Source organism: Olea europaea, chromosome 10 (assembly GCF_002742605.1).
Source record: "Olea europaea var. sylvestris chromosome 10, O_europaea_v1, whole genome shotgun sequence".
Classification (NCBI taxonomy): Eukaryota; Viridiplantae; Streptophyta; class Magnoliopsida; order Lamiales; family Oleaceae; genus Olea; species Olea europaea.
In genome coordinates, this window is record NC_036246.1 from 42310069 (window position 1) to 42323342 (window position 13274).

Below are 13274 nucleotides of genomic sequence, written 5' to 3' on the forward strand. Positions count from 1 at the left end.
TCATATATTATTATTAACCGCACTTTATTCTGTAATAGCCAATTTCACTTAAATAACGAGCATTAAAGCACATACGCCATGAAGTACAAAAAACAGGAAAGTAAGGAGACACGAGACCGGACTTGGTTTGGTTCCTAAGTCATGTCACGTGTGCGAAGAAAAACCCACTAAACAAGTTCACAAAGTAGTGACCAACCTTTGAAATCCCAATCCCCAAAATTGTCACGAACTTATCCGTAAAGAAATTAAGACATATTCAAAAAACACTTTAAGGAAACTAAGCGTACATGAAAAGCTAAAACAGACCAATAAAACTACAAAAATTTAAGCGGAAGCGTCTTCATGTTGTTCATGCAATACATTATGATCAACGTAATGTTCAATAATTAAGGCCGAATTTGTGTCTATGTATCATATTCAAGTCCTGAGAAAGGCCTGTCCACGATGGTGCCCCAAGAGTATGCCGCATAGTTACTACAATTCATTACAATTAGAACTTACCATGCAATGTTTTCCCAATGTAGAAAGCCACCATGTCCTCTAGCATTTGAAAACTTGTAAACTGGACCAGAAACTAACATAGAAAACATGATGGGGTCAATCATTTGCTCAAATACATTAATATTAATGCGACTACCAGCACTGTACAGAGGCCCGTTAGTCAAAAGGTAAAAATCATTAGGAGAGCTGAAACCTTTATAACCCTCAAGAACTGGATCCTCTGCCAATAAGATGGGCGTATCCAGATCGATGAATCTGCAAGAAAATTATCTGTCGGAGTTAATATATCTTGTACATTGAATGTAAAAATTAAAAAGTATAAGCAGATCAATAAGTGCTGCCAGCTCTAGTAAGCAAGAACCTCATGATGATCATTCCTCAAGTGGAAGTACATGATATAAAAAGGAAAATTGAAATTCTGAACCCTGATTTTAGGTGAAAATCTCATGAAACTCAGATGTAGTCTGCTTAGCACGTCTAACCTAAAAAAGTAATTTTAGGTAACCTTTTTTAAGCTAAAGATATTTGCCAAAAAGAGTTAAGTGTAACATTATATTCAAAAACTTTATTTTATTTTTTTTTCTTTCTAAGCCTGTCTTGTACTTTTAGTTTGTTAGGCTTAGCTAAAAATGGTTTTAGACTGCAACATGATGCTCTAATTTTTCTAAAAATGAATGAATTGATGCTTACTTGAAACACCCCAGGCCAGCAGCCAAATGACCAGCAAAGCCCATGGCAAGTCTAGTCTCAACCACACCACCAATCATGAGATCCAATCCTGCTGCCCTCGCTAAATCAATGATTTTAAGGGCTCCAAGCACTCCAACCTTGGCAAGCTTAATGTTGATTACATCTGCAAGTTTTTCTTCCACTATTTTCTTCACATCAGCTAAACCACGACAGCTTTCATCAGCAGCAACAGATACCCCATATTTGTTTTTTGCAACATGACTAACCCGACCAAGACCTTCCCAATCATCTCTATGAACTGGTTGTTCGAAAAGAATTGGCGTCACCTTCATTTCTGCAAGAAAGATACATATCAATATTATTCCATGCTTGTGGATCCTAAGACTACAATACACAAATGCAGTCATGTACACACAAAATATCGATGAGAGAGAGAGATACCTGTGGAAATTCAAATTGAGAAAATTATCTTACCATGTAATTTTTCCAGAACTTGAATGGCTTCATCTGAGTTGTAACCTTCATTAGCATCTAAGATAAATGAGCAGTTAGGGTGGACCATACGTATGGCTTGAAGAACTTCAATGTCTGCATTCAGATTCTTGCCCACCTTGAGCTTCAAAATATTGAATCCCTGTTTACCATACTTTGAAGCCAGCTCAGCTGCTTCAGTGGAGGAAACTATTGGAATCTAAACACATTATAATAACTAGTTAGCATTAACTGACAAAGTTCTGCAGTTTCAAATCCTTTAAAGATTATTTCTCTACCCTTCTTCCAAATTTTAAACAATTTTATGAAAAGATTGAATCTTTTTCACGAAGGATCACAAAATATAGGTCCGGATCTCCTATGGGAATGATTTGGAAGATCCAAAGCCAAAAAATAGTGGTCACATTTTCTTCACAATTGTCAAAGAAAAAACGCAAAACTGAAGTAGCATAGAAGAAAGGAACTGAACCGTTATATCTGTGGTTATTTCATTTGAAAATCCACCAAACAATCTCCACAAAGGTATTCCAACGCTGTTTGCAACTGCATCAATCAATGCCATTTCAACTCCTGCTCTGACCTTCATTAACAGAGACAATTGGATGAGTCAAAGAAAATTCTTCAACACTACTCTATGGAAAGGTGAATAAACTTAAATCAATAAACATAATCTGTGTCCATTTTGACATAGAAGGACTTGATAAATTTAACAAAGATACTAGAAAATTCCTGAAACTCTTATTTACCATCAATTTTATCTGGATATGACACTGCGTCTCCTTTCTTTTGCAAGTATTATATAGGCTGTAGTCATTTAATCTTAGATATTCAATCTTTCCCTCATTCTAGTGAGGTGGCAGAGTATCTACCATGTAGAAAAGCTGGGCATACACTAACTTACCACAGCATTTGGTAAATTAGCACAATCCCCTAAATTCATGGCAATTGATGTTGTTAGTGCCTGTTTTCTGCAAACCTATTCGTGGACAGTATGATCACCTATGATACTGTTCATGTTATATGATTTTAAGACTTCGTAACCAACACAAGCAAGATGCATTGGCAGTTATGTGACTATAATCTAAAGATATCCAAGAAAATGAACACTTGTTACAAGGTTATGGCATATGATCCTTCATGTCAAGCCTAACAAATGGCAGATTTTTTACGATTACAACATCTGGACATGTATTCATGTTTAGCGCATGTAATGTAGTCCATGTAACTTAGTATAGTTTATTACTCTTCTATAGAAAATAAATATACAAACTCTGTGGAGTACAAGCAGACCTCAGACCTCAAACAGCCTAATTTCTTAAGTCGTATAGCAAAAAAACCAATGTAGAACCTCAATGAAGACAATTAGATAACACGATTCAGAAGAGAAATAAGAACTGCTTACTATGATGGATACGCTGGCTATGACATGATGCTGGAAATTGATTGATTTTATTACAACCTTCAATTCCAATTAGGAAAAGCAACTTGATCCATCATATGGACTATAAACATTTATTTAGTGTGATTGAATTGAATTACTTATCCCTCGGTCAATAAGTGAACCATCTCTCAGAAAGATGTTCTAGAAATATTCTACTTTTTGCTTTGTTTACCCAATAAAATTTACATAACCTACAGCATACAACTCAGAAAAGCAAACTTTAAAATGGCTGAGCAAAAAAGAGAAGAAACTTAGCATTTCAGTGCTGAGTCATAACTCATTACGCTAAAGAAATTAATTAAAAGATTAAAAAAAAAATAAAAAATTAACAAGTTCTTGATTAATGGGTTTTATCACTTACAGAAGCGAATGAATGTCCGGGAAGAATCCCTTCAATCTCCTGCAAAACCAACCCCAAAGTCTTTCCCGGACTCTTCTTCAGAAACTGACAGGCATCCGCGGCTTTAGACAGTGCAGTTTGCTGATCCTCTGCTGTCACATATGGAAGAATTGGAGCCTCCCCCCATCCCACACACCCTTTATTCAATTCAATCCGAATGGCTACATTTTCCACTTTATCAAGCCTTGAAGATGCAATTGTGAAGGGTGCAATCAGGGGCACATTCAGAGGCCTACCTTCTGCTCTGTGGACATCAACTGTAAATGTTTCCATCAAATTATTAAACCCAAAAACCGTGGACGGCGGTGCAGCTGGTGCCTCAGCCGCCATGCAGGCGGTGGCGATTCCTTTTACGGGTTTCCCGAAATTTGATGGAAATTTCCGGGTGCTGGAAATTCGATTAGCTGGAAAACAGAGGAGAGTAGAGTGGCATGATGAGTGAAGCGAAAAAAACCCAGATGGACCCATTAGAACAGGAATTGAAGCAATTTCTTGTGCGATCTTGATTGGGCTCGCAAAAACTAACTGTCATTTGTGACTGTTTTGTATACTGTAGTTGGTGACACAAAGACAATATTGAACGGTGGTGTGTAGATTAAATTAATTAAAATAACAAATTTAGGGTTTCGATTTGTAGCTTGAAATTTGATTATTCTCAAGCCTCCTCTTGCATGTGGGTTAGACATTTTTTAATTGGAGGCATTTTTCATTCCCTATTTCTGCGCCATGGATGAACGAACTACTTCACAGAATATTCTCCTTATTGTTTGTGTCCACCGAACGATGCCCGCCTGCATAATCTAATGAATAACAATAATTCAAGACTAATGTTTGTTGTACGATGAAAAATGCTTTTTCTTCCACTCTCATTATTTTATAAGCCATCTTTATCGATTATGATAGTGTCTAAAATCGAACGTAATTTTGCCCTCATCGATTATGATAATAGCGCATAAAATCGAACATGATTTTGATTGATTGATTTAAAATGTTATAATCTAGATATTAATCAGATTAAATTTAGAGGTTTAATTTCAATTTTAATTAAATAAATCAAAAGTCGATAAGTAGCATGTGTATCAACATTGTACCACTAGAACCTTAAATTCCACATGGCGTATACATAACAAATATTGCATCGTCATTTTAATGATTACTATTATTAATTTAATGAAGAACATAGTTAACATAAAAGTTGTTTTCTTCATTTAACAACTATTGGATTATTGGCAAAAGTCACTATTTTGTAATTTTCTTCATCCATATAATTTATTTATTTATTTATTTTTTGGTCATCATTCGTCCATATTATATTTGTAGTTTTTATTTGTAATTAATAAGCTTAATTACACTCATTATCTTAATATAATTCATAATGAGTCTAATCATTAATGGTTTTTGTCTCTTCATTCCATTATAGGGCTAGCTTTCCATAAAAAATACATGTCCTTATTTGGCCTCAAAAGGTGCTGAATCAGATGGGACCAGGTTGGTAGCTTAGTTACATTTAAATAATTTACTTAAAAGTTTTAAAATAAATAATTTTTTGTTGCTTAAAATTGTAAATAAGATACTTATTTTAATTTTTTTTTATCATCTTGTTATTATAAAAATGAGAAACTTTTTTACTTATAAATATAAGTAAAGAAAACAAACCATATTCAAAAGCGAAATTGGTGGAGTTTGACCACTTAAAATAAGAAGGGTGTCACACTATATAATTTATACTCAAATGTTGATATTTGAGCGAGAAAGGCAACCTTTTTATATGCGCTAAGAACACGTGTTTTTTGTCAAGAATCTTCGCTTTGAATCAATATGGTAACATTAACCGTAAAATCCATGTGAAGTTATTGGATTTTCATTAAATATTATGTGTTACTATAATGCAAAAATAAATTAGCGTGAGTCATAATTAATCGTGCTTTTCATTTTGTGTCTGAAAGAGTCAATGATTGTTGCTTAGTGCCTTGGTTTATGCTTCACTTTAAAAGATATCTTTTAGTTTTGGTTTTCCATTTCCTTGAATATTGGAAGTGGTTATTTTCCTCTGTGTATATAAAGGCTCTCAGCTGAATAAAATGTTGTGTAGAGACTTTCTACATCTTTGATCCTTCCATTCATTTGATTTAATTCTTCTTAGAGTAATTTTTGTTTTTCTTGCTTCTCATACTCTATTTTTAAACATCTGGACGTATTGAATATAACATTTACCTTACAGAACGATTTGATGGACCTTTGCATAAAGTCGATTTTATTTTGTCTATTAATAAGTTGACCACTTTATTTTATAATATAATATCACGATGGTTCGTCGGGTTTTTGGTGCTTTACGAATTATAATATCACTAAATACGAACTTGTGTGTTTCTAAATGTGGTTGAGACAATTAGCTCAATTCAACTTATGGGGTTGAACCCCAACTTTATGTCCGAACTTAGACCTAGTGATTTCGTCACGCAATCATTAGATAACGTGTCAAGTTAGGTGTAAACATTGTGTGCGGGCCACATTAAAATTAGAGACTCATGTCCTATTCTTTGTATGATATATGACACGTGAAACATGGAATTCATATGCCAAAATGATTATCAAGACTGTTACATGTATCATCCACAAGTTTTTCTCCCAAAAAACATACAAATAGATAATTGGTGCTTGATTTTTGTTAAATATATAGAAAATTTTTCACATTGTTCTGATTTCAACTGGGAGCATCTTCAAGATATTTTTTTGAAATCTTTAAAATTGAGATGCTTTTTTATTATAAAGAAAAAAACTAAGAGCATCTTCTTGATGAGAAGTTAACAACTGATAAAATGGTACATCAATTAATTATTGAAACCCACCATAAATTTATTGTGATGCGTGGATGGAAGATGACGAACTTTTAATTTTTTTTTTAGTTATTTTTAAAGTCATTTGACAAAATTGCCCCTTGAAATAAAAATAAAATAAAGACAATTGCATTACACGCACAAATTAACAACCATTTTGGATGGATTCATTCAAAAGGGTGATGTTGCTGAAAAATGAAAAGGTTCGGGACAATTTGAGCCACACTTAAAAGGTTCGGATCAAAATTTTAATTTGGACAAATGTTTGAAATAATTTGCACCAATTTTTTCATAATTATAATCTATATTACAAAAATTTCCAAATATCATTAGCAACATAATAATAATAATAATAATAATAATAATAATAATAATAATAATAATAATAATAATAATAAATCAATCTATCAAGAGCTCGAGTAAACATCAATAATATTTTAATAAATTAATATATCGATAAAGAATTTTGGATGGTCCATGGTATCTTTATGCAAATAGAGGGGAAGAAAACTTTACCGCAGAGATGTTGGCGGAATTGGATTATTCTGCTCGTCCGCAAGCCCCCCAAAAATAGGTGACGCCCTTGTTCGTCTAGGGTCCACGTGGCCTTGGACGAGTAGCACGGTTTGGGGGAATTTGATAATGTTTCAAGGGTTACAATGCACATATGGAATAAATAAATTCTTGCACAATCTTCGTCCTATTGAGCATACATTATTTTTATAAATTCTTCCCAATTGAAGGCTCTACAGATTTTATTTGCCAACTTATTAATTTCTTAATTGGATGGATCATGATAAATGTTGTCGATTTTATATCTTACAAGTGAACGGATGGTAACAAATAATAAAGTGAGCCTAAGAGTCCAAATTATCATTCCCACGATGACTATTATCTAAATCAATAAATTAGTGGCCAATTAATTCAAAATATTAAGAATGGAAGTAAAAAATAAAAAAAATAAAAATTGAATTTTTTTAATTAAAATTAAGTCAAAACTAGGTTACAATCATTTATCCTAACTAATTACTTAATTACACATCACTGGGGAAAAATAAAACAAGAGAGACTTAAAGTACATCATCAAGATTTAAGGAAAAATGAGAAAAAAGAAGAAGATCTTGCACTAAGAATCTATCTTCTTCTTTTAAAATCCTTGAAACCCTAACTTATTGATTGATTTCTTGATTTTTCCTTCCTTTGAGGCTATCTTTTCTTGTGATTGATATTAATTTTTATCCTAAGAGGCCATTTTTGCTTGAATATTTGTATAAAAGAATCCTCAACATCTCGGCTTGAATACATATGTAATGTAACCCTACAAGCCTCCTTCAAGACTATGATACATATTTATAGAACAAGATTTCGGTCAAAATCCCCGTTCAAAGAAAATAATCTCGTCTTTTAATTATACTCATTTTTTCATTCAACTTTAGTCATTCATTTTCTGATATTTGTAATTAAGTCCTTTTAATCTCAAAATCATTAATAATTGATTAGATGCAAGTTTAGAAAGTTTGTAATTTAATCGCCAAACTTTTAAATGTTGAATTTAACTCCCGAAACTTATGAATTTTTACTGAATTCTTCATTAATACTTTCAATTGATGATCACTTGCACTTCGATTAATCTTCAAATGCTCTGAATCAAATTCAATTAAGCTCTAAATAACATTTTTATACACTATATCCTAGTTGATATTTTTCTTATAATTAATATAATTTACACAAATTAAGTAATAATCACTCAATTTATATAATTAAATAAGAATAGAAGTTGGGATAAGTGCATAAAATTCATGTTCCTCATTAGCAAGACTATTTATTAAGCACACAAGCAACCAAATAAAAATACTGCATTAAATAACTTTATCACTAGCATCAAGTATTGAACTTGTTTGATAATTCATAAAAAGTTCATAGGTAATGCAACTAAAATTAACTCTTTACTTGTTCTATGCTTGATAGATGTGTGTGTATAGTCAATCAAATAATCATAAATGTTTAAGTTTGTTATTTTCCGATCCATAAAAGTCATTTAATTTATTTCTCTATCGTGTGATGCATAATTCCAAACTTGTTGTTCCATCATATTCCCTAGATGTATATTCTAAGGTTGATTATCACAACATTCGTTCATTTGATGCTCAAAATGAAAGTCACTATTTCAATATATGATGATTCTCCCTAGATTTGAACGTTTCAACCTCCAAACTTCAACTAGAATAATAACCCTCATTGGAAGTCTAAATTTCAAATTAAGTATCCAAGACTTATACGGATGAAAACAATATGCTTATAGCTGTTTTGTCATTGTCTTAATACACTCAATAGATGGTCTCCTAAACATTGGTGAAACATTGTTGATGAATAGGGCTGAATTACACAAGACAAGCTTCACATAACAAAATGCATGTGAATTGAGCCATTCCAATCCCAAATCGCGTGATATTTATTGATATAATGTTAAACATTTTTTATCATATTATAAATTATATATGTCTCTATTTCTCAAACAAGTATTCAACTTATATTATGATAAAGAGATCGAAGGCACATCATTGCATGTTCAATCAAAACAATACAAATGCAATTTATACACTTGAACAAAATATTATTTATCAAAAAGTAATTTGTCTAACTATCACTGTAGGCCTAACACTCTTAGGCACACGTGCCAAAAACTTCACCATTTTTGCTAATCTTGCAAAAGCAAGCATATAAAGCTAACTTGGAAAACATGCTCAAGTCATGCCTTTCTTTGTCCCCTTAGCAACTTTCTTAGCTGCAAAGTTCAGAACATGATAGTTTATATAAATCTTAGTTCTACACTTAACCCTGTACAAAATTATTCATCTCCTATGGTTAACTTGTAAAGTTCACCAATGGATGCTTCCCCGTCGTCTGATTCCGACACTTTAGCGCCAAGGAAAAGGTTATTTGGTCGAGAAAGGCCAATACGTGCAGTTCTAGGAGGAGGAAAAGGTACTAAACATCCTACAATACCAGACACAGTATGAACGGCGAAGAATAAGTTGAAATTTTTATGTTATTTCGCACTATTGTCCAATAATACGTACTAAACATGCTCTTTTCAAAATACTATAATTTTCTTGCTTATTTTTGTTTGTCACAAGTGCTTATGAATCGAACTTGCAGTTGCTGATGTGCTGTTATCGAGGGACACAAGAATTTTCGCTGCAATTCTATTTGGAAGTGCAGCAATATGGTTGCTTTATAAGGTTGTACAATACAACGTTGTGACTCTATTCTGTCAACTTTTCACCGCAACAATGCTAGTTGTCTTCATTTGGCCAACAGTTGCAGAATTTTTCAATTGGTAAGAACAGCACAAAGAAGTCGCAAATTACTAAATTGGAAAATTCAGTAGTAAACCCAACAAAAGACTTGTACCAAACTGAATGTCTTGTCAAAATTTATTAAATTTTCATTTTGTTTCAGGCAAACAAGCGTCTTGTTGGACATGTCGTGCCTTTTTTCTATATTTTTCTTTATAAAACCAAATTTCAGAAGCATGACTTATCCAACGATACACATTTTTTTCCTAAACAGATGATGAAAATTGCAATCACTTCATTTCCATAAGCCAACTCAACATTTCTGTTAATTCAGCAAAGCTAGAGCCTAAATTGAAACTAGATTTACTAACATGAAAAGAAAAAGAAAAAGGATTAATGACCGAAGCAAAACAACGTTACAAGTAGTTAGTGTTTGAGATTCTCCTCTTAATATATTGATCATTTAATATGAAACCGCAAGTCGTAATCGTGAACAATGTTTTCTTTAGGGGCAGCGTTTCTATGACATCCAAGCTGCAGTGGCGCGCTGCTCAACATCCCAGTCTCGGAGAGTCACTGCACTGGCGTCAAGTCGAGACCACCTCTGATCTTGAGCTTCATACTCAGCTGAAAGAATTGATTCCAGAAAAGCACGAGCGTCTGAATAAACTCAAGTCAAAACATGGTAAGGTTGAGCTGGGGAACATTACTGTTGAGATGGTTGTTGGTGGAATGAGTGGACTGACAGGATTATTATGTGAAACTTCATTAATTGATCCAGAAGAAGGAATTCTATTCCGAGGTTTGTCCATTCCCGAGTGTCAAAAGTTATTACCCGCTGCAAAGCCTGATGGAGAACCATTGCCTGAGGGCCTCCTCTGGCTTCTTTTAACCGGAAAGGTACCATCAAACAAGCAAGTAGATTCGCTATCAAAGGAATTGAGACGTCGTGCTACCATCCCGGATCATGTATACCAAACCATTAATGCCTTACCTGTTAACGCTCATCCAATGACGCAATTTGCCACTGGTGTGATGGCCCTTCAAGTTCAAAGTGAATTCCAAAAGGTATATGAGAAGGGGATTCATAAATCCAAGTACTGGGAACATACATATGAGGACTCCCTAAATTTGATTGCTCAAATCCCAGTCGTGGCTGCTTATATCTATCGAAGGATATACAAGAATGGACATGTTATACCAATGGACGATTCCCTAGACTATGCTGGAAATTTTGCACACATGCTCGGCTTCGATAATCCTGAGATGCTAGAGTTTTTGAGGCTTTATGTGACCATACATAGTGATCACGAAGGTGGAAATGTTAGTGCTCATACCGGTCATATAGTGGCTAGTGCACTTTCAGATCCTTATCTGTCATTTGCTGCTGCATTAAACGGTTTAGCCGGTCCACTTCATGGTATGGTTAATCAGGAAGTCTTAGTCTGGATTAAATCTGTCGTAGACGAGTGTGGGGAGGATGCCTCCAAAGAAAATTTGGAAGACTTCGTCTGGAAAACATTGAACGGTGGCAAGATTGTTCCGGGATTTGGACATGAAGTTTTGCGCAAGACAGATCCAAGATACACGTGCCTGAGAGAGTTCGCACTCAAGAACTTGCCTGATGATCCACTATTCAAACTGGTTTCTGATCTCTACGAAGTTGTGCCTCCAATACTATTAGAACTTGGCAAGATTAAAAACCCGTGGCCTGATATAGATGCCCACAGTGGAGTGTTACTCAACCATTATGGATTAACTGAAGCACAATACTACCCTGTTATCTTTGGTGTATCGAGGGCTATTGGCATTTGCTCTCAGATTGTATGGGATCGAGCACTTGGATTGCCACTTGAGAGGCCAAGGAGTGTTACAATCGAATGGCTAGAAAATTACTGCAAGAAACCAGCTCAAGATTGAAATGTAACAACTATCGCTTGAGAGAGGCGACCATTTTGTGGTCGCCTTTGTCAAATTAGATCAGGAAATTTTCATGTTCGACAAATAAAATGTATTTTAATACTGTCATAAGTAAAGTTTCTAAGGTTGGCTACAACTTTTCTTCATTGGCTTTCTCTTACCTCTTTTCCTACTATATCTGTATTTTTCTCATGTCGTAATTTTTAGCCTATGTTAGGTTTGTGACCCAAATTCAGTCTAGATATGTGTGATTTGGAGGCCTAGTTGAAGTGGTCTTCAATAGATCAACAGTATAGACCGAAAAGAAAAGTCGTCAGATTTTTGCTAATATACCGCTAGCTGGTTGCTTGAGCAACATGCAAATTTTTGGAAGTAGAGAACTGTTGCCCACCTATCATCGAGCTCTCTCTCGAGCTACTGGGCTATCGCTCGCCTATCACTAGACGTCGCTCGAGTGATAGTGTCATCCAGGTTTTTTGTTTTATGTCGGTTTCACGCGTATTTTGACCTAGTTTCCATCTTTTAGGTTATTTCTAGGGTTTGGGACATCCCCTATAAATAATAGACTCTTCATTCAGTTTAAATATTCCAAATATTGTAATTTTCTCTCAATTGGTTGTCAAGTAATAAAATTACTCTGTTCTTCTACCAATCTCTCGTCTTACTTTAATTTTGTTCTTACTTATGCGATCAATATTTCATGTCATGCCACATTAATCTCCCAATTTCATAACAAGTAATATCAGAGCTATTGATTGTGATTTTGTTTGAGGTTTCTGTTATCGATGGCAACTATAAAGTTTGAAATTTTGCTTTTGGATCGCAATACTAGATTTTTGTTGTGACAAGTAAAGATGCGAGTTGTATTGGCACAGATGGATTTAGACGATGCGTTATTAGGTTTGACAAGATGCCCACAGCTTGGACAATAGAGAAGAAGCAACAGAAGGATCGAAAGGCATTTTCATGGATTCATCTTCATATTTCTAACAATATTCTTCAGGGCATTTTGAAGGGAAGACAACATCTACGTTGTGGTTGAAGTTGGAATAATTGTGCATGGTCAAAAGTCTGATGAGCAAATTGTATTTGAAGCTGAGGTTGTATTCTTATCGCATGGCAGAATGTGGATGTTAGATTGAAGAATATGTGTTCTGGAAATCTTCTCTCACAATTTCATTATACAGAGATTGAGGGATACATATAGTCGTTGGGGCGGGTCTATATTTGGATACTTTTACTAATTATGCTAAAAGCTATAATTACAAGACTAATTTAAAGATTACTGGCACAATTAACTCTAATTTCACAGCTCATGCCAACACTTCCCCTCAAGTTGGTGCATATAAGTTGGTGCATATAGATCTCTCATGCCCAACTTGTCGAGTGAGTTGTGAAAGTTCTTGCTACACACGGCTTTGGTAAGAATTATTGCTAATTGATCTTCAGACTTGACAAACGGGAAACGAATTATCTTGGCCAGGTTCTCTTTGATAAAATATCGATCTACCTCCACATGTTTTGTTCGATCGTGTTGTACGAGATTATGAGAGATATTGATGGCAGCCTTGTTGTCACAAAAGAGATCCATCTAACAGTCTGGAGTGAAGCCAATTTTTGTCAACAGTCTTCTTAGCCAGAGGAGTTCACAAAGACCCTTAGCCATCCCACGAAATTCTGCTTCTGCACTTGAT

General features: G+C 34.4%; 2 protein-coding genes across 2 annotated transcripts; one reads left to right on the forward strand and one right to left on the reverse strand.

Moving 5' to 3' along the window:
- Window positions 1–196: 196 nt before the first annotated feature.
- On the reverse strand, window positions 197–4283 carry LOC111402343 (L-Ala-D/L-amino acid epimerase). The gene is made up of 7 exons (XM_023030572.1): window positions 3486–4283; window positions 2153–2263; window positions 1666–1882; window positions 1192–1525; window positions 695–756; window positions 502–574; window positions 197–234 (listed from the first exon to the last, which is right to left on the reverse strand). Coding segments are annotated over exons 1-7 (1305 nt in total). The 5' UTR covers window positions 3993–4283; the 3' UTR covers window positions 197–233.
- Window positions 4284–9211: 4928 nt separating this feature from the next.
- On the forward strand, window positions 9212–11822 carry LOC111402344 (citrate synthase, mitochondrial-like). The gene is made up of 3 exons (XM_023030573.1): window positions 9212–9346; window positions 9521–9701; window positions 10170–11822. Exons 1-3 carry the CDS (start codon window positions 9247–9249, stop codon window positions 11578–11580), a joined length of 1692 nt encoding a protein of 563 aa, XP_022886341.1. The 5' UTR covers window positions 9212–9246; the 3' UTR covers window positions 11581–11822.
- Window positions 11823–13274: the final 1452 nt, after the last annotated feature.